This window comes from Chenopodium quinoa, unplaced genomic scaffold (assembly GCF_001683475.1).
Source record: "Chenopodium quinoa cultivar QQ74 unplaced genomic scaffold, ASM168347v1, whole genome shotgun sequence".
NCBI classification, from domain to species: domain Eukaryota; kingdom Viridiplantae; phylum Streptophyta; class Magnoliopsida; order Caryophyllales; family Amaranthaceae; genus Chenopodium; species Chenopodium quinoa.
The window spans coordinates 5,543,623-5,564,131 of record NW_018742914.1 but is presented as its reverse complement, the minus strand read 5'-3'; the positions used below and the strand labels follow the sequence as shown (position 1 = coordinate 5,564,131).

Below are 20,509 nucleotides of genomic sequence, written 5' to 3'. Positions count from 1 at the left end.
CTACTTCCATGCTAGCTACCTCTAATTGCATGTGCTTTTTTCTTAATTCTTTTTATTTGTGCATGTACTTCATGAAAGATTGTTATATACACCCGACCGGTACACCGTACAATCATAAGTATTTTGTTTTCATTTAATTATCAAATAAAAAACTAACAAAAACTAATCTTGGGTTAATTGGGTGTACAGTGCACTCGGGTGCATAAAACAAATTTAAGTAATCTATCATCCTTTAATACTACGTATACTACCTCTGCTTCGCATTACTCGCAACAAACGAATATTTTATATCTCACAAATAATACCCCTTTGTTACGAGTAATGCGAAGCGGAGGTAGTAAATTTCCAAAAAGGAATGTAATTTAGGGACGGAGGAAGTATCATTTTAGAAATATTTTAAATTCTCATTTAATGTCCTAGATCGATTGAGAGGCGCTCGTTAGCAAATATCCTTTACTCGTCATTTTAAAGGCATGTAGTATGTGATGAAGTCGATTAAATAACAGGTTTTGGATAATGGATAAATCATATAATGAGCGCTGCATTATTTACTTTTTATGAGAATAATCTTCACTCGACATCAACTCTCACGGTTTTTGTTGTCTAGTATTTGCGGTTTAAGGGGGGAAATGTTTCAGCTGTCTATTTGACACCGTGGCGATTCGATCTCTATCTGTATGCAACAACCTTCCATGCCTTGACAGTGTAATTCAGGAGATACATTCAGGAAAAAAAAAAAAAGGTTCAATTTAATGCTATCAGTAGAAAAAATATACTCCATATATATTTGTAATATAATTTTGTATTAGGTTTAATTAAGTTTGGAAATTTATCATCTGATCATTTAAATAAAATGGACTCAGTTTTAAAGAAAGGGAATGAAGATCACATTAGCCCTAATAGGTCAACATATACATGATCTGCACCATAATAATGGAACAATATCTTTTTTATGAGAAAAATATTAGACAAAATCTTCAAGATTAAAAATAAATGTGATTAAGAGATGATTAACAAGGTGATATGAATGACTAAATCATAAAAAGAACAATATAAATAAAATCCTAACAGAAATGAATCCTTTACATTATTATTATGTCACAAATGTCATGGGTATTTTAGACAAGTTTTTTATTTCCTGTATTTCTGTTGCCAAATAACCTACAGTAGTTAAGATAAGAATGAACATTGTTATCACTCTTATTATCAGTATCAGATCATGCATAAGACAGTCCACAGAAGATCTTCAAGATTCCGCCGAACGCGTTCGATTATGCATTAGCTTGTCCTAGAGGATGAGGATGATGATCATCCTTATTTCTGGGATTTAAAATTGCAGATTATCAGAGGATCTGCATGATTTTTGACCTCCTACCTGCCCTAGCTTAGCTTAGCTTGTTATTTTCATCTTTTATTGTCTAATTATGGAGTGAGAGCGAGGGTGTACTTGTATATTCTATATTAAGGGTCTGTTGTGTTCACCTTATTTTTACTTAATTACTCGTATTTCAGTTAAAATAAGTCCAGGTAAGGGAAAAATGAGTCTGGATAAGGGTTGGTTGATAAGGAATGTTTAATTTCGAATTTCAATTAAAATCAGTTTTGTTAAGGTTTAATTAATGAAAATTAGATAATACACCCGGGTGCACCATGCTCATGGTGCACCCGGGTAAACAAAAAAAGGCGGAAAGAACATATAGTGTTTGATAAAGAACATACCTATGTTTGACAAAGAACATACCTTTAATATGTTATTTGAGTGTGATCAGTGTGTTCTTTGAGTAAAATTATATGTTCTTTACATTATAACTTATGTTATTTAACATATGTTGATAAACATATTTTTTTTTGGGTTTAATAATACAAAGTATGTTCTTTGAATTTGGCGTGTATGTTCTTTAAGGTCGTAGTGACGCCCAAATTCTATTTTTTATTATCATGTCATATTTAAATTACTTTTATTATCGCACATTCTTTGAGTTTGATTAGTGTGTTATTTAGGTATTAAGTATATGTACTTTACAATATAAATTATGTTTTTTTAACATTTGGTATTTTGAAATTTGATATTGAAATCTTAAATTATTTTTAATTGAAAATAATGTTAGAGTAAAAAAAACTAAATTATTATGGGAAGTTGATTTTTTTTTTTTGGAGAGATAGAAAACTATTTTTTGGGGAAATGATATCTTTGGTAAGGATTTTTTAAGAGGTGATCAACATTGGCATGACTCACATCCCGACCCGATCCGGCCCGAAATAGGGTGGGTTTGGGCAAACCTAAAAATGCATTTTTAGTTAAAACTCGATCCGGGTTCGAAAAAAGCCCGAAAACCCGCTACTTTTCTACGGGTTTGAGCACGAGAAATTATGATATGGCCCGGCCCTACTCGATTATTTATCACTTCTAAATTTTTCCCGTTAATAATGTGTAATTTTTCAGAAAATTTTATCAAGCTTTTATCTCGTTCTTTTTATTATATCTTTATGTTCTTTGGTAATGCATGTTTTTGTCAAATACAACCATGTTCTTTGTCAAATACATGTATGTTCTTTATGAAACACAAGATGTTCTTGCCGCCTTTTTTTTATTTATACGGGTGTATGATGAGCACTGTACACCCGTGTGTATAAACCACAGATTATTAATTAATGGGTTTATATAAGATAAAATAAGTTTTAATGACTGATAATCAACTAGAGGTAAGTAGAACATTCCTAGCCTATTTAACTGGCGTCTAATTACCAGAGAGAATCACAATCGGTCGAAATTGCAACAATTTATTGATGAGCAGTTTCGTTAACTATGTTGACTATGTAAATGTATACTTCCTTTATTTTATTTTTTTAATTTGACTACAACCCGATTTTGATTTTTAAACTATTCACCAAAGTCTTTTGTCAGTACGTCATATTTAAGGAAAATCATTTTCATGTGAAATCTTGTTAGAATCGTCTCTCATTAAGTATTATCATAATGTATAACTTGTACTTTTGTACTTACGAAGAATCAGAGTTGTTGATGGTTAAAATTTTGCAATAACAAAGCGTGGTAATTAAATAAAACAAGTCAAATAAAAAAAGGAAATATAACGCTTTTGACAGTTTAAAACCCTAATGAGTCAAAATTACTGCTGGTTATTCAATGTGTGTGTTTTTTTAGCCTACTAGTTCAATTATACGTAGAACATGACGTATAAAGATCCTTTTGATAAAGAAAAACACCAAAATGACATCATTTCAAGATTTTTGAAGATAAGTGACAATCTTCTAAAACACATAATTAATCATATAATTAAACGCCATGTATATAAATTATGTCATTAACTAAAAATATTTCACTGTCAGAGAATAGCTAATTCTAATTCCTTGACACTAGAAAGTAGATTTTGATTTTGACACTGCAATCTTTAATGTAGGCCATACTAATCATTTTTTAATTAGATGTTTTTAATGTTAATTAATGCTCATCTTATAAGAATTAAAATCAAACAAATCTCAATTATTGAATAGGAATCAAGTGGCAGCCAATAGCAAATTAATTGTCATTAAATTAATTTTTTTGGTAAGCATCTTGTGACACATATATTAGAAGAAAGGAGAATCTATTAATGTCTATTTCATAAGATATTAATATTATTTTGGTAAATTTAATTCAACCATTAATTATATTTTGATTCCTGCTTTAGTCAATACATTATCTGCTAACTTCATATCATTGGATCATTACTTTTATCATATTTTTCTCTTTTTCTCAAAACTAGTGACTCACAACTAAGTTGATAAATTTGACAATGATGACCAAAATGTATGTCTCCTTTAATTTAATCTAAATTAATTGATAATTTTCCTATTAATTCCTGTTAATATGGTTTTTGCATCATCTGATGCAATACAATGTAAGCAAATACCGTTCTTTGTCTACTCAAATAAGTTGACATATAATAGAAGTCTAAATCATCACCTTATTATATATATGATAAATTAGCTAAATATCTATCTTTAACTTGATGTGTAATAACAAATGATGGCTAATTTTTCACATGAAAATTATTATATACACCCGGATCAATGCAAGGTTATTTTATTTGCTCAAATTATCAAAATGTACAAAAAAATTAACCTTCGGCGCTTCTTACACCATGGTGTACATAATAATATCCGATTTCACATGCATGACTTTATTTGTAATTTATATGTAATTGTACCATATCATATCATCATATCATATTATGCATGCATGTTATAAATTTTAATTTTTTGTTGTATAGAGAGCAACAATGGTTAATTGTGTATGTTAATGATACGTACCATTGAATTTCAATAATCATGCTTCTTTAGGGATAGAGGAATGAAGGGTAATAATAAGAAGACTTCTTCTTCACATATTTGATATATAGTGTATGCCAGCTTATCATGTTGTTTTTTCATGATCATGTATGAATTTGACTCTCCATATTTCTAAGTTTACTAATGAATTAAAAAACTGTATAAAATTCAATATATCTTCCCTTCAATTTTGCAATAATCATGCATAATTTATATATATAATGAATTATTAATGATCCATCCAACACTAATGTACCAAGTCAATTCCTTATATTGATATAACTATCACATTAATTTAAACTTGATCATATTTGCTAAAAGTAAAATATGTTACACCCCATCAACAATGTAATGTTTTATATTGTGATTGATATTGGCCAAAATCACCTCATCATATTCAAAATCTCAACAAGATATTATTTTGACACCTATACTAATTAGTAATTATAAATCAAGCCTACTATTACAACTAATACGAAACGGATGGAGTATAAATACTCCGACTTATATAACATAATTAAGCAATTTATGTATGCAATGCTTTAATGCATCCAAATTCCAAGTCAAATAAAGTGGGGGACCCAAAAGAATTATGACCAATTTAAGTTGGGACATAATATATTCTGAAACTACTGACCAAATTCCTATCCCTTTCCTTTGCATCACCTTATAAATTTAGAAGAACTTTCTTATTCTTAGGGCCCACTTTTTTTCATTCTAATCTCTTTTTACCCTTTCAACTTGCATTATTCCTCCTATATAAGCTCATATACCCTCCTTTCAACTGCTCCAAATTAGTCAAGCAAGCCCTCCTTTTTTTCTCAAACACCAAGAAAAAAATAAGATTTCTAATTATATACCGGCCCTAAACACAAGTTTCCTAATTCATACCCGATATAATTACATATAGATTGAGAATATTGATAAAAATGGCTTACTCTATGATGAGCACAACAAATCACAAGACACGATGTATGTCCTCATCTAAATTTGAGGCGAGTGATTGGATCAAATTAGACCTTGAAGATTTTATTAACGACGAAGATTATGATGACATCGAAGATAGTTCTCTCTTTTCCTCTTTCGAAACCTCCTCAAATTATTCCGGTGCAGCATCTAATTTCCTCTTGCAAGAGAACCGCGAAAATTTGATGTCTAAGAAGAGAAAAACCATGGAACAAGCAACTTTTGTTGATCATGAATTGGAAGATACTGCTAGTTCACCCGTTCAAAGTCCAAAGGTAATGTATACATTTATATAAATTAAACAAATTATTATTTTAGCTAGCTTAGCTAGGTATTTTCATAATAATAATCGTTACATATATATAAATTTCATATATTATTACACGTATTATTACATGTATGTTTAATTTTCTAACCCTTGTTCTTGATTTGTAATAGGTCAACTATTTGAATCTCTTCTACATGAAGTCAAAAGATGAGATAGAAAGTAGAGATATATGCCAGGTAAATAAGAAAATAAATCAAAGAACTTGACTTTTTTTGCTTTTTTTTTTTTTTTTTGGATGTGAAACAAAATTCTAAACAAGTTGTTGTGCATTGATTCAGATGCAAGAAAACGGACATAATAATTCACGGCAAGCCGGAGATAGCACGAACACGGGTTCCCTAGAATCGGAACTACGAAAGAAGGGACTATGCTTGATCCCTACTTCTATGTTGCTTAATTACCTCAGTGCAAATTAATCAACATTTGAAGATCAACTCTAGTTTGTTAATATTTTATGGAGCTCCCCCTTGATGGAATTATAGATGTATATGCATATTATTAAGATTATTATTTGTGACAAAGATAAATAGATCGATTCAGAAGATGTATAAGATGGGGATTTTGTTCATGACTCACGTAATGTAAGAATTGTAGGGGGGATTGAGCTATTGCATATTCTAGATCTAGGTAATTAATTAAGTATTACATGTAAAATTAGGTTAAATGTTGTAGTCAATTGTAAGATATACTAAGGTATTATTATTAATATTAAACATTGTAATAAATATTTTGAATTTTTGCATGAATTAACTAAGTGTAACATATATGGAGTAATAAGGCAAATATTTACAATTTTACTTACTTTATTATTTCTTTTGGAAAAAAAGGAAAAATACTTTTAAACGTGTAATATTACATTCCAGCAAAAATTAAAGCAAACACAAAAACAGAAAAAGATCGAGGAGGGTGTGATTATAACGAGTAGTTTGCTGATTTCTTCAATTTCACTTATGAGGTCAAAGAAATTAAACATTATTATGTCCAATGGGTAAATACTCATATTAATAGGGTTTTGAACGATCATCATGTATCTTTAAACCAGAACACAAACAACATATATAGTACTTTGTATAATAAAAATGTTATTCCTTCCGTCCCTAAATATTACCCTAATTTTTGTTTGGTTTGTCCATTTGAATTTGCTTCATTTTTTGATGGTCCATAAAAATGTCATTTTATATATGTAGTAAACATTATTCGTACCCCACATGATAGATAAAGGATAAAATTACCTACCTACTAACTCAATACAAATATATGTTTTTTATTAAAAAAAAAAAAAAGAGTTGATCGAATTATGTCGTGGCAAATTCTACTAGGGTCTGTTCACTTCATCTTAATTTCAGTTCAGTTCAGCTCCTAATTTCCTTCTCTCATAAAATATTCATTTCAGTTCCGTTCAACTCCAATCAGTTTAGTTCATCTCACTTTAGTAAACGTGAACATGTCCTTATTATAATATGTCCTTATTATTGGAGGAAGTACTCTAGATAGATTTTCATAGGAATCAACTATATAAGTATAAATCTAATTAGAGATGAGAATCAGTATTCATCAGTAGGTGGTTCATCTATAATAACTTGTTTTATTGATTTGGAGACATAAAGCTTTTAAAGTTATTAAGGGTTTTGAGAAGTAAACTAGCTACTTGGTGGATCCATTTAATTTTCCGGAAGTCTTGTTTAATAGACCACGAATTGAAAGTAACTCACTTTAAATGCATGCATGTGATATACACCGATTTGCCTGCTAGGCCATTAAACCACCCAAAACTTATCTAATCAAATGTGATGCTGTTTTGTGTCTTTAATTAATCTCATCGTTTTAACCATTTAAAAAATTAATTTTTTTTTTTTGAAGTTGTTCTCACCTAAAATAATTAAGATGTTCTACTATCATTTTATTAGATTAGTCTAATTTGATTAATTTTGCTTCAATGCATAGGTTTGACTAAAATTTGCTGTATTTTTACAAGGTGAATGATATATATAGCACTTAGGGCTGTGTATAAGCATTAAATATACTTCCTAAAATATAATTAAGTTGAGAATTCAAGATAAAATCACGCGTAAATCGCTGTGATTAATGTAAATTTATTCTTAATATTTCCTTTTAGCTCCTTATACATAGCCCTTAGGGCTATCATTTTCTTTTTTACAAGACATAAAAAAATAAAAAAATAATATAAAAACTATTATCAAGTGATCGAGTTAGTGAAATATAGTTATATTCAATTTGTCTCAAAAATGTTTACATTAAAAATATGTATTTTTCATGATATACATATTATAGGTAATTTAAGATGCTTTGTTATGAGTAAATTAGTGTAAAAGGTTTATTTTTATCCGCTAATTTGGTTTGATTTTTAAATATGTTGAAGAAAATAAGCTCCAGATTGAATAGCTCGAAATTGATTTAAATCAAACTAAGACAAAAGCAAAAACATCTTCTTCCTTTTTTTCCCCTCCATTTGCACCATATACCCTCTTGCAATATAGTTAAGAAATTAAAGAACTTAGAGAACTTAATTTGGTGTAATCTGTATAACAAAAATGCTAAGAAACTGCTTACTACGTATAAGAAATTTATCAACTAAACTAGCTCGCATTCATCCCCTCTTATAAATTATTCACCATATACATGATACAAATTTACTCAAATTTTAAAATAGTTGGGTTGAATTCTCGACACTCTAACATAGTTATAAGCACTTCAACACCTATTTTGAGCTAAAATCATGGAAATTCTTTTGTACAAAATAGTTGAGTCGGACATTTAGTTTCCTGTCTTGATCACTAGCAACGCGTTTTTTCTATTCCTCTTTTCATTTATGTGTCACCACTGAAAAACCAATTATTATTTGGTACGTACCAAATTCAACTTATTAGAAATTGGAGGTAAGATATAGTATAAATCTGCCATTGTTAGGTTAGGTTGCATGCTACGTATGTATAACTTGTGACTCTTTAAAGAGATGATGAATGAATGATAAGGTTTATGATTTTGTCTGGTAGCAACTTAATTAGCTAGGGTTCCCACCACATGTGGAACTAAAACTAGGGATACCACAATTATATTTTATAAAATTATGTACCAATCATTTGGTTGTCCTACTATAAGGAAGCATTAATTTACCCATTAAAGATAATTAGCAACTTGTTTTTATTTTTATACATTTCGCCCATCTTTCAAATTAAGTCAATTCTTCTTTTCTTGTTTCATTATCCAAATAAACTTGGATAAATAATGAAATTTTATTATTATTTTTTTGTAATTGGTTATATTCTATACTAGTTATTGGTTGGTTCTGATTGCTTGTATTAGGATCCAAAGAAAATTGGATGTATAATAATATATAGCGAATTATATATATTTGAATTTTAGATAGATAATCTATATTAGTCTATGTATGTACTTCTTTGCTTAGTTATGTACCCAACCCTCAGTGGTCATCAGCAAGCAACTGGTATTTTTTATAAAATGTTTTTAATCATATACTTCGTATACTATGTTTTATTCTATCTTTTTCTACGGAGTATTTTATTTCGTAATTAGGTTCCTTGATTTAAAATCTTGTACATAATACCTTACCGACATGTTTATTTAGGGGTATATCGTACATGGGAAAGAGAGAGAAATTTGTAATCCGCATTGTCCAAATCACTTGTTTGTTTGGTGATCTATCTATTTTCTTTTGTACGTATAGGGATAAAACACCGGTATCTAACGGTGGAGTTGCCTTTTTACTTTTTTAGTAGTCTCTTCACTAAACCTATCTTCTCTGGCTTTAAGTGCATTACAAATGTTCTTTTGATTAATAATGTCTTCTGATTAATTATGTCTGGTCATTAACAACATACTTTGTATAATTAACCCAAAAAAAAAAAAAAAAAAAAAAAAAAAAAAAAAGAGCCACAAAGCAGCAAAAACTTAAGCAGGAATAACATTAACTTGAAAAAAACCTAAACTTGCTATAAATGTTGCCGTTGACAAGCCTTTGATAACATACAAGATAGTCTCCCAAATTGAGGGCTATTCATGTTCGCGATTTTCTTCTAATGATCTTCTAAAAAACAAAAAAAAAAAAAAAAAAAAAAAAACTTTACGAAATGTATAACATGAATTTACAAACGCATCACAAAAGTAACTCATGAGAATAAATACTACACCAAAAAAAAAAAAAAAAAAACCCTTTTTCTGATCCAGATATTGTCTTTATTGCAACTTCAACATAAGTTACGCTGATTTATGAAGGCTTCAATGTTTACAGCTTTACACTAACCATGTTCATTTGCTGATAAAAGTGATGCCCGGTTGTATCCATGAAATTCAGCTTCCATGCATATATATATATTTAATTAAGAATCTGTAATCTTCACAATTTAAGCTTCCATGCCTGGTTGTATCCGTGATATTCAGCTTTACACCAACCATGTTCATCAGAAGGGTGAACTCTATTTGTTAAGAATCTGTAATATTCACAATCTAAAACCGCATTTCTTTATGACATGTTCTTAAGGCTGTAATGTTGATCATATGCAGCCAGACCTTGTTGAACAGAAACTATTCACAACTTATGTTTCTACGGAGTTGTTTTGAGCAGAGCAGCTCTGCGGTGACCATGTACAGGCCACTGAAGAACTAACAGTCCAGTTTAGAATTATCTGCCACCTGTAGAACAAAAAGTCAAGATCCACACTTCAACATTCCAAAGAAAAAATAGGAAGAGAAAGCAAGAAAAAATCTATGCATTGTTTCCCCTGTTGTGCCAAAGAAATCTTTTAATTACAAGAATAACAGGTGAAAATTGGGGCTCAGAAATATTCTAGGTGTGTATTTTCTTCCATGTTACGACAAGGGAATAAATGAAAATACCGACTGAATATAGAGGACAAAATATACATCATGTTTCTGGTGCACATAGCAACAGAAGTAAGCTCTGGTTTATCAATGCATTGCAGTTTTATTAAACATTTTTCTTGAAGTCATGGGTATAAACAGGGAATAATTTGAAGGATTTGTTGATGATTAGTCAAAAGAAAAATAGAACCAAGAGTTCGATTATAATAGCAAAATACACAATTGCTAAGTATACACATACCATACCATGGAATTTATAAAAGTTAAACCATTCATCAGCCTTTAGAAATCAGAAATATTTAGCACAACCTTACCTGTGAAGCAGGGATAAACACGCATCAACAGTAACACAGGCTGTTCCAACTAGGTGGAAGGCCAGATTTCTGTATTAACATGGAAAAAAAAATAAACATCAAGTATCATATATATAAAAGCAATAAAGAACAAGTCTTTCTGCAACAAGATTCTCTATCATCTTAAGTTTTCAGACCTTCACATGTCCTCACTCCTCAGTCCATATGCAATAATTTGCAGATTCTAAGGTCAGAATAATCTGCATCTTGAAATCTATATAGAATAACAGCAATAGTTGCAACTTGCAAGTTATCACCAGAAATGAAATATAGCGCAGACTGAAAGTTCAGGGTTTGCCAATTTCATCATTTAAAATACAATATACAGTATGTTTTCTATAGTAACCCTAAGGCTCTATTGACAGAATAATACTCAAGATCTGACACCAATCATTCAGCAGGAAATTTCTTGTCATTGTTATTTCTGCAGAATCCCTAGAATGATTGCATAGTTGTGTATAATAAAACTATAAAAGTACACAGACACTCACCAATGGTTGAAAATCAGCCTGAGAAATGAGAGCACCTCAAGCCTTCCAATGAAACTGGAAAGAAAGAACCAATAGGTAAAGGTGGTCAATAATACAATATTCATGGAATCACGGGACTTGGGATAAGTATACTCTGTTTGGTATAAGCAAGAATTGCAAAAAACCAGTGTAATTGATCTATTAAGTGAGTGAGTACATAAATACAGTTGGCATGAGAAATAACATTGAGCAGCTGCTGGCAGCATAATTTATCGCCAGAAAAATGGTCAATATCAGAAATTGATGGAAGCCTCCAGTAGATCAAGTAAATTCAGGATCTTATACTCGATTAAGAAGGGGAAAGAATCCATATAATACCTCTAGATCAATGATCATTGAGGTTAAATATCTCAATCATATGATTACATCAGCGATGCGGTAACCGTCTAATGAGCAGCCACTAATAATCTGTATTTCCAGATGAACCTGAAGCAACATGTTCATGATAGTGTCCAGATTTCCCCTGAACTGATTCAAATAATCTGTCCAAAATCCAGCTGAGGACATTGTAATTAATTGATCAGCTACGAGAACCTACAAAACACAGCATCAAAGCAAGATCAGAATCGTACAGCACAGACCTTTTTGTATTAGAAATTGGAGAGGCTTCTTCTGAATTTACATGTTAGAGAGAAACTTGGCGTGTCATGAGCATGTTGTCCAAAAAAGTTACATTCATCAGCCCACAAGAAGGCAATAGGATCAAATTTTAAAAAGTTCGGAAAGCACTTTGATTAGCTAATTAAAAAAAATAAAAAAGAGAAGATTAACAAACAATAGGCAAAAGAACAACATCCAAGCTAACTCATCTATGATCTAAATCCTAATTATCAAAACAATCAGATTGTGTTTGTATGGTGGGAAAGCCCTGTTCATCAAAAGGTGTTTGAAAAAAATGAACTGCCGCACTTCTCAAACACCTCTACTTATCACAAAAGTGATGAGCCACAACTTATACTTATCCCCACCATATTCCCAAAATCTAATTGACAGCAACCCTGTGACCTCTAAACTCGCCCCTAAACCAAACTTCACATCATCCTGTCCCCAAATGCTGAGAAGAAGCTAATCCTATAGGAATAGACTTCCACCAGACCACCAGAAAACTAACCCAACAATCCCAAGGAAAAGATGTTTTAAACAATAATGCTTTGATAACTGCAAAATTGCTTCAGAAACACTAAATACCAAGGTAAACTCACTTTAATAATGTGATCAATACAGATATTTACAAAGTCTTTTCATGGCAGATGTAAGTCCAAAACAACACATGTCCTGACTGAAGCCTACAAATGATGGCTTGCAAGTGACAAAGATACTACTAAGCACACTAAATCATATTCTCTGAACTAGAGTTCACAATAATCCATAACCTGAGAAACTAATGAAAAGCATGATGCAGCATATTTAGCAGCTTCTTTAAAGGAAAGTAAGTTGCAACTAGTCACATGGAGATAGAATTGTCTACATTCAGAAATCTCACAGCCTCCACGGGACTAATAGACAATGAATCAATGGGAATGCCTTCATGTTAGGCCAACACCAGCATGAGCATTTCTAAAGCAAAAAATTATTTTGCTAAGGACATAGAGCATAGATGTTTTTGTGCCCTTAAAGAAGGTGACGTATAATTTGAATAAGAATTGACCTTTTTTTTTTTTTTTTTTTTTTTTTTTTTGAATCCAAGCAAAAGCATAGATATCTAGAGCAAAATGTAGAATCAAAGAAGCCCCTGAAACAAAAGTAATTATAGTAGAAATCAAATCTAAGTCTCACCATTGCAGTCAGTGGAATAAGTTAATCCTACACTTGTCCAAAGTTGCTATTGTCTTCTTATATTTGCAACAGAACATTAGAACTCCTTTCCAGGTAGAAGCTTCTGGTGACAAATATTTCTGCAACATCAATTGCAGTATATTGGAAGCAGCTAAACCTCTCTGTCGTTGGCATAATCGTAAAACAAGCACATCAAGGAACTCTTTCCCATCTTGTGGTGGGTACATCTTCTCTCTCAAAGCCCTCAAAAAAATGTCACAGGTGTATAGATCGGGATCACATCCTTGATCCAACATACTATTCAGAAGATCAATGGCCATATATATTTGATTGCTGTTGCACAAACCATTAAACAGTATATTGTAAGTTACTACATCTGGCCGACAATCTATGCCTTGAAAAAGCATCTCATTAAAAACCTTCAACCCCTGATCAACCAAGCCAGCCTTGCAGAAGCCATGAATCAATGAACTATAAGCAACGGTGTCGGGCTTCAACCCTCTACCCAACATATGTCTCCAAAATGCCATAGCCTCTGTAAGTTTCCCTTCCTCACACAAACCATTGATAAGCACACTATAACAAACCACATTATAAAAACAATCATTATCTTCCATTTCTTTCCAGACAAGTAGTGCCTCTCGGCTGTTACCTATCTTAAAAAACCCTTTGATCAAGGAGCTATATGTATAAGGATTAGGTTTAAGGCCCTTATGGATCATCTCAGATAATACTTCTTTAGCATCATTAGGTCTTCCAACACGGCACAAACCATCAATCAAGACACTATAAAGGACAATATTTGGACTAATTCCTTTCCCTATCACATCCTTCCAAAGTCTCATTGCCTCTTCTGGCTTTCCTTCCTTAAACAACCCACTGAGAAGAGAGGAATAAACATACACATTAGCTCGAAATCCCCTCTCTTCCATAGAAAGCAATAATTCAGTTCCATCAACAGCTCTTCCTTGCTTAACAAGACCATTAACAAGAGTTCCATAAGTGATATCACTAGGCAGACACTTGTTTGATACCATGTGATTTAAGAGACTCATTGCTTTATCCAATTTTCCTACCGAACAAAGCCCATGAATAAGGGTGTTGTAAGTCACTACATTAGGATTGCAACCTTTCAAGAGCATGTTCTCAACAAGTTTAGCTGCTCGGAGCATGTTACCCTTCTTGCAAAGTCCATTGATCAGTACATTATATGTCATTGGAATGGGATAACAACCCTCTACCTGCATCTCATCCAACAGCGAAACTGCTTCATCAATTCTATCCGTCTTGCACAACCCATCCATCAATGTGTTATAAGTAAAAGCATCAGGAACACATTGTTGAGTAGGCATTTCTCTAAATAATTCTACAGCCTTATCAACCTTTCTCATCTTGCACAAAGCTTTAATAACCAAATTATAAGTTAACACATTTGGTACAACATTCATACTTCCAACAACACTATCATGAAAGTTCAAGGCCTTTTCATACAAACCTACTCCAATAACAACAGTTAGAACAGAGTTAAATGATCGGATCGTCGGCTTACAATCGAATTCATTCACCATTCTTTCAAACAATTCCATGGCTTTTTCAGGCAAATTTGATTTCCCATAAGCCTTAAACACTACAATAAAATCCCTTTCCCTAAAAACCCGACGTTCGCGTTTCATTCTATCAAATATTTCCTCCAATAATCTAAATTTACCTGAATTTGCATAATTTTCAATGAGCAAATAAAAGGTGGAATCACCCAATTGATAAGAACCCATTTTCGGGGCTGAATCAAATATTTCTTTGATAATAACAGGTTCAACATCACTATCATTATCACTATCAATTTCATCTTCAAATTCTGATACATTTTGAGCTGGAATATCAGAAATAAAACAAGAAGAACGCAAAGGGTAAAATACCAACTTACTTGGAATCGAAAATAATCTGGAATTGAGCTTCTTTAAGGCGAAACCAATGATGGGCATTACTCGCAAAAATCCAAATTATTGAAAAACTTATTAGGGTTTATTAAGGATTTAGATTTGAATTCATTCCCCTTAAATTCATAAACCCTAGCTAAAAATGTGACGGAACAAAGGAAAGAGGTGGGTTTGAAGGCGGCGATTATTATCGGCAGCGGTTGGTGGGGCGGCGGCAGTTATGGTGGTGGATGCAAAACAGAGGGTGGCTTCACTTGGTAGGGTGAACTGTGAAGAAGGGAAGAAGAAGGTAAACTAATTTTGAGATTTAAGGGTGATTTTGTAATTGTGCGTTCAAAGGTTGTATACTTTGGATTTCTTTTTATTTGACACGTTTTAAATAGGGATTTGTTAAACATCGCCCACAAATTACTACATAAAGCCCGCATTTTATAATTTTTTGACAAATTTGCCCTTTTTATAATTTTAACCGAAAACAAATTTTTCGCACTAAAAAAATGTGGATCACCGAAGAGACGTCGTCGGCGGCGATATGCACCGGAGAGTCGCCATCGTCGCCGGAAAACGAAGTTCGTAACGTATCGTAAGGACGAAATGGTGGCTGGCGCCTAGCCGAGAAGGCCATGCCGTGGTTGTGGCGCCTAGCCAGGACGCCGCCACCGTGGCATAGGCGCCTGGTGGGGAAGCCTCACCCATGGGAGTGGCGCGTGGCCAGGACGCCGGAGCCACGGCCGAGGCGCCTGGCCAGGACGCCGTCACCATGGCGGCGGCGTCCTGGCCAGGCGCCCCCACCGTGGCTCCGGCGTCCTGGCCAGGCGCCACTAGGGGTGGCTTTAAAAAAATATTTTTTTTTTTTAATTTAATTCTCTTTTTTTTTTTTTTAAACTTTTTTTTAAAGAACATAAAATTAAAAATTAAAAAAAAAAAAGAGGAACATAAAATTTTTTAAAAAAAAAAACAACAAAATTTAAAACAAAATAAAAAAAAAAAAAATCAGAAACATAAAATTTAAAATTAAAAAAAAGAAAAACAAATTTAAAAAAAAAAGAAAAAAAAATTATTTTCGAAAATAAAATTTCAAATTTAAAAACAAAAAAAAATTAAAAAAAAAAATATATTACGAGGCGCCTAGGCCAGACGCCGTGACGGTGGCGGCGGCGCCTAGCCCAGACGCTGGTGCCGTGGTGGTGGCGTCTGGGCTAGGCGCCGCCGCCACCGTCACGGCGTCTGGCCTAGGCGCCTCCGCCGTGGTGGTGGCGTCTGGCCTTGGCGCCGCCACCGCCTCCAAACTTTTTTTTTTATTTTTTAAAAACAAAATTAATAAAAAATACCTCCTCGCCGGCAAACCGCCGTCCACCCGCCGCCGGTGCCGCCACTTCCTTGCCGGCCGCCTCGACATCGCTCGGAAAGTTTTTTAGAGAGAGAAAGTGGAAGTAGAGAATAGAGAGAAGAAATTGTGTTTTTTACTTTGAGGGCAAAAGTGTCATTTCACTCTAATTTTGTGGGCTTTATGTGGAGATTTGCGGGCGATGTTTAGCAATCCACTTTAAGTAGTATGAGTTTCTAGGAGTATTATTTTGATATCATACGAGTACTTTGTGTAAAGTTATATGAAATCTTGTAAGATTTTGAATTCAACTCTAACGTTTATTTTATGACAATTCTGTTTTCTTGTTGACTCTTGTTTCTACTCCGTAGAAAGGTGACTAGGTTTGAGGAAAAAAAAAACGTAAAGTAAGATAGAGAGTTAGAGAGAGGATTAAAAAGGTGAGTGAGGTTAAAAATTTTAAATAGGGAAAATCAAGTTGAGATAGTAGGACCCCCTAAAAAAAATGTTGAGTTAGTAGGAAGTAAAGTTGGCTTACCCAAAATCATACAAAGTATAAAGTAAATTGGATAATAAAATAAAAACACCTAAGAACGAAATATGGGTACATCTTTCGATATGAGCTAGAAGGAACAATCTTTTAAAAGAATACTTGTTGTTTCAATTCTCTTACGAAGTAGTATGTTTTAAAAATTGTTGTTTATGAAGTTGATGATTTTGGAAGGAAATTGATATGAGATTTGTAAAATTGTAAATAGTGAACCCATGATAATTAGAATTTCTATTGTGCCTAGGTATTTTTAACAACTTATTTCCTATAAAGACCCTTGAGGCCTTGAGCAACTGATCTTGTATGTTTTCAGGTATAGATCAGAGCACAAGAAAGACTCACATAGTTACATTGCAAGTTAGGTTTACTTAGAAGGCTATTGAATGCAGGTTTCAATTTCTGAAGAATAGCACAAAATAAAACATGATCCAACAAACTGACATTGCATATTAGAGTTACACAACAATATTGCAAGAACTAACATTGCATGTTATAGTTACTAACCTAACATTTTTGCAATAACTAACGCCAATTCATTAACAAGGTAGACTAAATATCTGAACTAGTACTCTAACAGCTAGTACACTAGAAATACATGATTCAACAGCCACGTTGAAGGACTGAATTCGAGCTAGACATGAACGTGAGAGAGGCAGTTCCAGATGATGATGGATATGAACCTGAATTTCCCCAAACTTCCCCAAAGTAAATTCCGCTTTCAGGGTCGTATTCAGATGGTATGTCAGGCAAAGTTGCACTTCCATCAAGAAACATGACAGCATGTCTCATTGTAGGCCTTTCTGCTGCCTTAGGATGCAAACAGAGAAGGCCTAACTTTAATATTAGTTCCATCTCTTTTTCCTGATAATTTCCTTCCAATGTAGGATCACTTACCATAAGAATTTCCCCCCTTTTCCAACAATCATAAGCCCAATCACTGAGGAAAAAGTCTTCTGCATCATTATCAGACTGCTTGCCTGATGGCCTCCTCCCACAACCGACCTCAAGTAGAAACATTCCGAAAGCAAACACATCAGAACTGGTGGTAGGTTTTTGTGTTCTACTGACTTCAGGTGCAATGTACCCAATGGTTCCTACCACATTAGTGGTTCGAGGATCATTGTTGTGATCATATAGTCTAGCCAGACCAAAGTCACCCAACCTCGCGTTCATATCAGCATCTAACAGGACATTACTTGCCTTCACATCTCGGTGCAGGACAACTTGTTCCCACTCCTCATGAAGGTATAAAAGGGCAGAGGCCACCCCTTTAATGATGTTGAATCTCGAGGACCAACATAAATTTGATTTACCATCCTTGTCAAAGAGGAACTTGTCTAGGCTCCCGTTTGGCATATACTCATACACCAGAAGAAGCTCCCTCTTTCTTCTGCAGTAGCCTAGGAGCTGTACCAAGTTTCTATGCCTTAGCTTTCTCAAACTAGAGATCTCTGCAACAAATTCTTTCATCCCTTGTTTAGAATCATGAGAGACTCGTTTTACAGCAACTTGGCGATTTATTGAAGGTAACACACCCTTGTACACCTTCCCAAAACCGCCAACTCCAAGAAGCTCAGAGTTCTTAAAACCTTTTGTTGCTACATAAAGATCCATGAATGAGTATCTGTGAGGGGCGTATTCCTTTTCCCAAGGTTCAAGCAATTCTTCAAACTTTTTTCTCCAAAGAAACCAAACAGCCGCAATAATCATTACTAAAAACATCAAAAGTACAGCAAGTAGAACTACAAATATAATAAGCTGTTTTTTTTTAATATGATGTTTGATTTTTGGTAGTGATGGAAGTTTGGAAAGGTCTAAATCTTGCGCTTTCCCATTTTGATTCCAGCTCCACCCTTGTATGTAATGACAATTTGATACAAGGCCAGTAGCAGAAGTGAAACCGACATACATGGAATGAAGGAGTATGCTAGAAAGATTGAGGTGCTTTGAAAGTAAATACTTGCTAGGCTTTGGATAACTTAATGGAGAAACTGTTACATTCAACAGCATGTCTACCTCGCCGTACTCTATCCAAACTTGCATTGGTTTGCCACTATTAAGCTGCAGGGTTTTGTTCACCCTTTCTTCGTCAGAGTAGAATGCTGCTGAAGCAGCATCAACAGATTTGAGGCTATTGATATCAATCCCAACATGATTGCCATCGATATCATCAACATCAGCATTTTGGACAGTGTCTAATTCTACTGCAACTATATGATTAGTAAGAAGGCCATCAGTGGAAGGATTAAAGAGTCCTATGTACGCGGATGGGAGTGTGTCGTTGAAGTTAGTGGTTGGACTGATAACGAAAACAATTCCATGGCCGGAATGATTTGGAACTTGAGGAGTCATTGCAAAAACAAAAGTGGTGGAAAATGATATACGATTTGGTCTGAAGGTGACAGGATGCGGGTAGAAAGCATGGGAAGTTTTGTGGATCGAGTAGTTAGTCATTTGGAGAAGACCATTTGGAAGAACAGTCGCGATCCCATCAACATGAAGTTTATTGATGGATCCTTGGAAACCATTGTAAATGAAGTGTGTTTCATTTTGAGCTAAGGTATGCACAGCTAATATAAGAACAACTACAAGGATCATTGTTACTAACTCAAGATTCGAGATCAAATCATTAGATACATGAGATTGAAAGTGTGTTTCTTTACTTAGCACTACAGATTTGAGTGATGAACACAGATGAATACAAATGACTGATGCAAAATGTCTTAGATTGAATAGGATTCAATTGAAAAGTCGTTTGAAAAGTCATATTGATGTCCTATGTTATCAAAGATCTGTTGACATGCATGGCTGTGTAAATTAGTTGTGTAATATTCAACATCCACTTGATAATGATTTTAACCTACTCTTCAGGACAATTTATTGTTTGTCCAACAATCGTAATTGACTAAGAACATGCAAAGAAATAAAGAATGGATCAAACCTTTCATCACAGAATCATGTACATGAATTTTTCACCTTTTTTTTTTCTTTTTTCTATTTCTTATTTTTTTACATTAAGAAACTAAACAAAATTCTTTGATACAAATATTTGAGCCAGTTTTTTTTTTTTAATTTTTTTATTTCAGATATTTGGAATCAAGTATTCCACTTTTTTTTTTTTTTTTTTTTTTTTTTTTTTTTTTTTAGGGCAATTTCTAGGATCCGATTCGAAAATCAAGATTTCCAAAATTTTCAAAACAGATATTGATCCAATATCTGAAAATGCACATCCCTTAACACAAGCATAGATTAAGTTGTTCCAATAAACATTACACATAAACACATAGAGGGTTGAAACATACAGTTTTGTTCAACAAGGGTCTCCACGAAGGCTGGATGAGATGTCGCCTTGCACCAAAATTTGTTCCTACAAAACAAGGGAGTGGTGGCTTTAAAAAGCACCGGCTTATAGTTTTCGAATCCTGGAATGCGTTTGGATAAGTATGTCAATGTTGTTGCACAATGAATAAACGAATGAATACTAAATATGAAGTTGCATTAAAGGCCAGGACTAAGAGAGATCATTTAGAAGCGGCACTAAAGGAGAATAATG

At 33.3% G+C, this 20,509-nt stretch overlaps 3 protein-coding genes across 8 annotated transcripts; 1 reads left to right on the top strand and 2 right to left on the bottom strand.

Annotated features, from left to right (window-relative positions):
- The first annotated feature begins 4,980 nt into the window (after window positions 1-4,980).
- LOC110727775 lies at window positions 4,981-6,174 on the top strand. Its single transcript, XM_021907350.1, has 3 exons — window positions 4,981-5,570; window positions 5,734-5,799; window positions 5,902-6,174. The coding sequence occupies exons 1-3, from the start codon at window positions 5,259-5,261 to the stop codon at window positions 6,037-6,039; spliced, it is 516 nt and encodes a 171-aa protein (XP_021763042.1). The 5' UTR covers window positions 4,981-5,258; the 3' UTR covers window positions 6,040-6,174.
- A 3,400-nt stretch (window positions 6,175-9,574) lies between these two features.
- LOC110727994 (pentatricopeptide repeat-containing protein At4g20090-like) lies at window positions 9,575-15,430 on the bottom strand. Of its 6 annotated transcripts, none has more exons than XR_002512618.1 (4): window positions 13,143-15,430; window positions 11,328-11,900; window positions 10,798-10,866; window positions 9,575-10,294 (listed from the first exon to the last, which is right to left on the bottom strand). XR_002512618.1 is itself a non-coding variant. In XM_021907594.1 (2 exons), the coding sequence occupies exon 1, from the start codon at window positions 15,122-15,124 to the stop codon at window positions 13,151-13,153; it is 1,974 nt and encodes a 657-aa protein (XP_021763286.1). In that variant the 5' UTR covers window positions 15,125-15,430; the 3' UTR covers window positions 9,575-11,900; window positions 13,143-13,150. The 6 variants fall into 6 exon arrangements, 1 of the variants encoding a protein (XP_021763286.1); XR_002512617.1 differs by having other exon boundaries at window positions 9,575-10,866; window positions 11,328-11,381; window positions 11,685-11,900; XR_002512615.1 differs by having other exon boundaries at window positions 10,798-11,900.
- Window positions 15,431-17,363: 1,933 nt separating this feature from the next.
- LOC110727993 (L-type lectin-domain containing receptor kinase IV.2-like) lies at window positions 17,364-20,016 on the bottom strand. Its single transcript, XM_021907593.1, has one exon. The coding sequence runs from the start codon at window positions 19,552-19,554 to the stop codon at window positions 17,557-17,559; it is 1,998 nt and encodes a 665-aa protein (XP_021763285.1). The 5' UTR covers window positions 19,555-20,016; the 3' UTR covers window positions 17,364-17,556.
- Between the last annotated feature and the right edge of the window lie 493 nt (window positions 20,017-20,509).

Excerpts from the sequence above, each read along its gene's own strand:
- LOC110727775 (XM_021907350.1), top strand. The coding sequence starts at position 5,259 with ATGGCTTACTCTATGATGAGCACAACAAATCACAAGACACGATGTATG. Across the intron at positions 5,571-5,733 it reads CACCCGTTCAAAGTCCAAAG|GTCAACTATTTGAATCTCTT; the intron begins GTAATGTATACA and ends GATTTGTAATAG. Across the intron at positions 5,800-5,901 it reads AAAGTAGAGATATATGCCAG|ATGCAAGAAAACGGACATAA; the intron begins GTAAATAAGAAA and ends GCATTGATTCAG.
- LOC110727994 (XM_021907594.1), bottom strand. The coding sequence starts at position 15,124 with ATGCCCATCATTGGTTTCGCCTTAAAGAAGCTCAATTCCAGATTATTT.
- LOC110727993 (XM_021907593.1), bottom strand. The coding sequence starts at position 19,554 with ATGATCCTTGTAGTTGTTCTTATATTAGCTGTGCATACCTTAGCTCAA.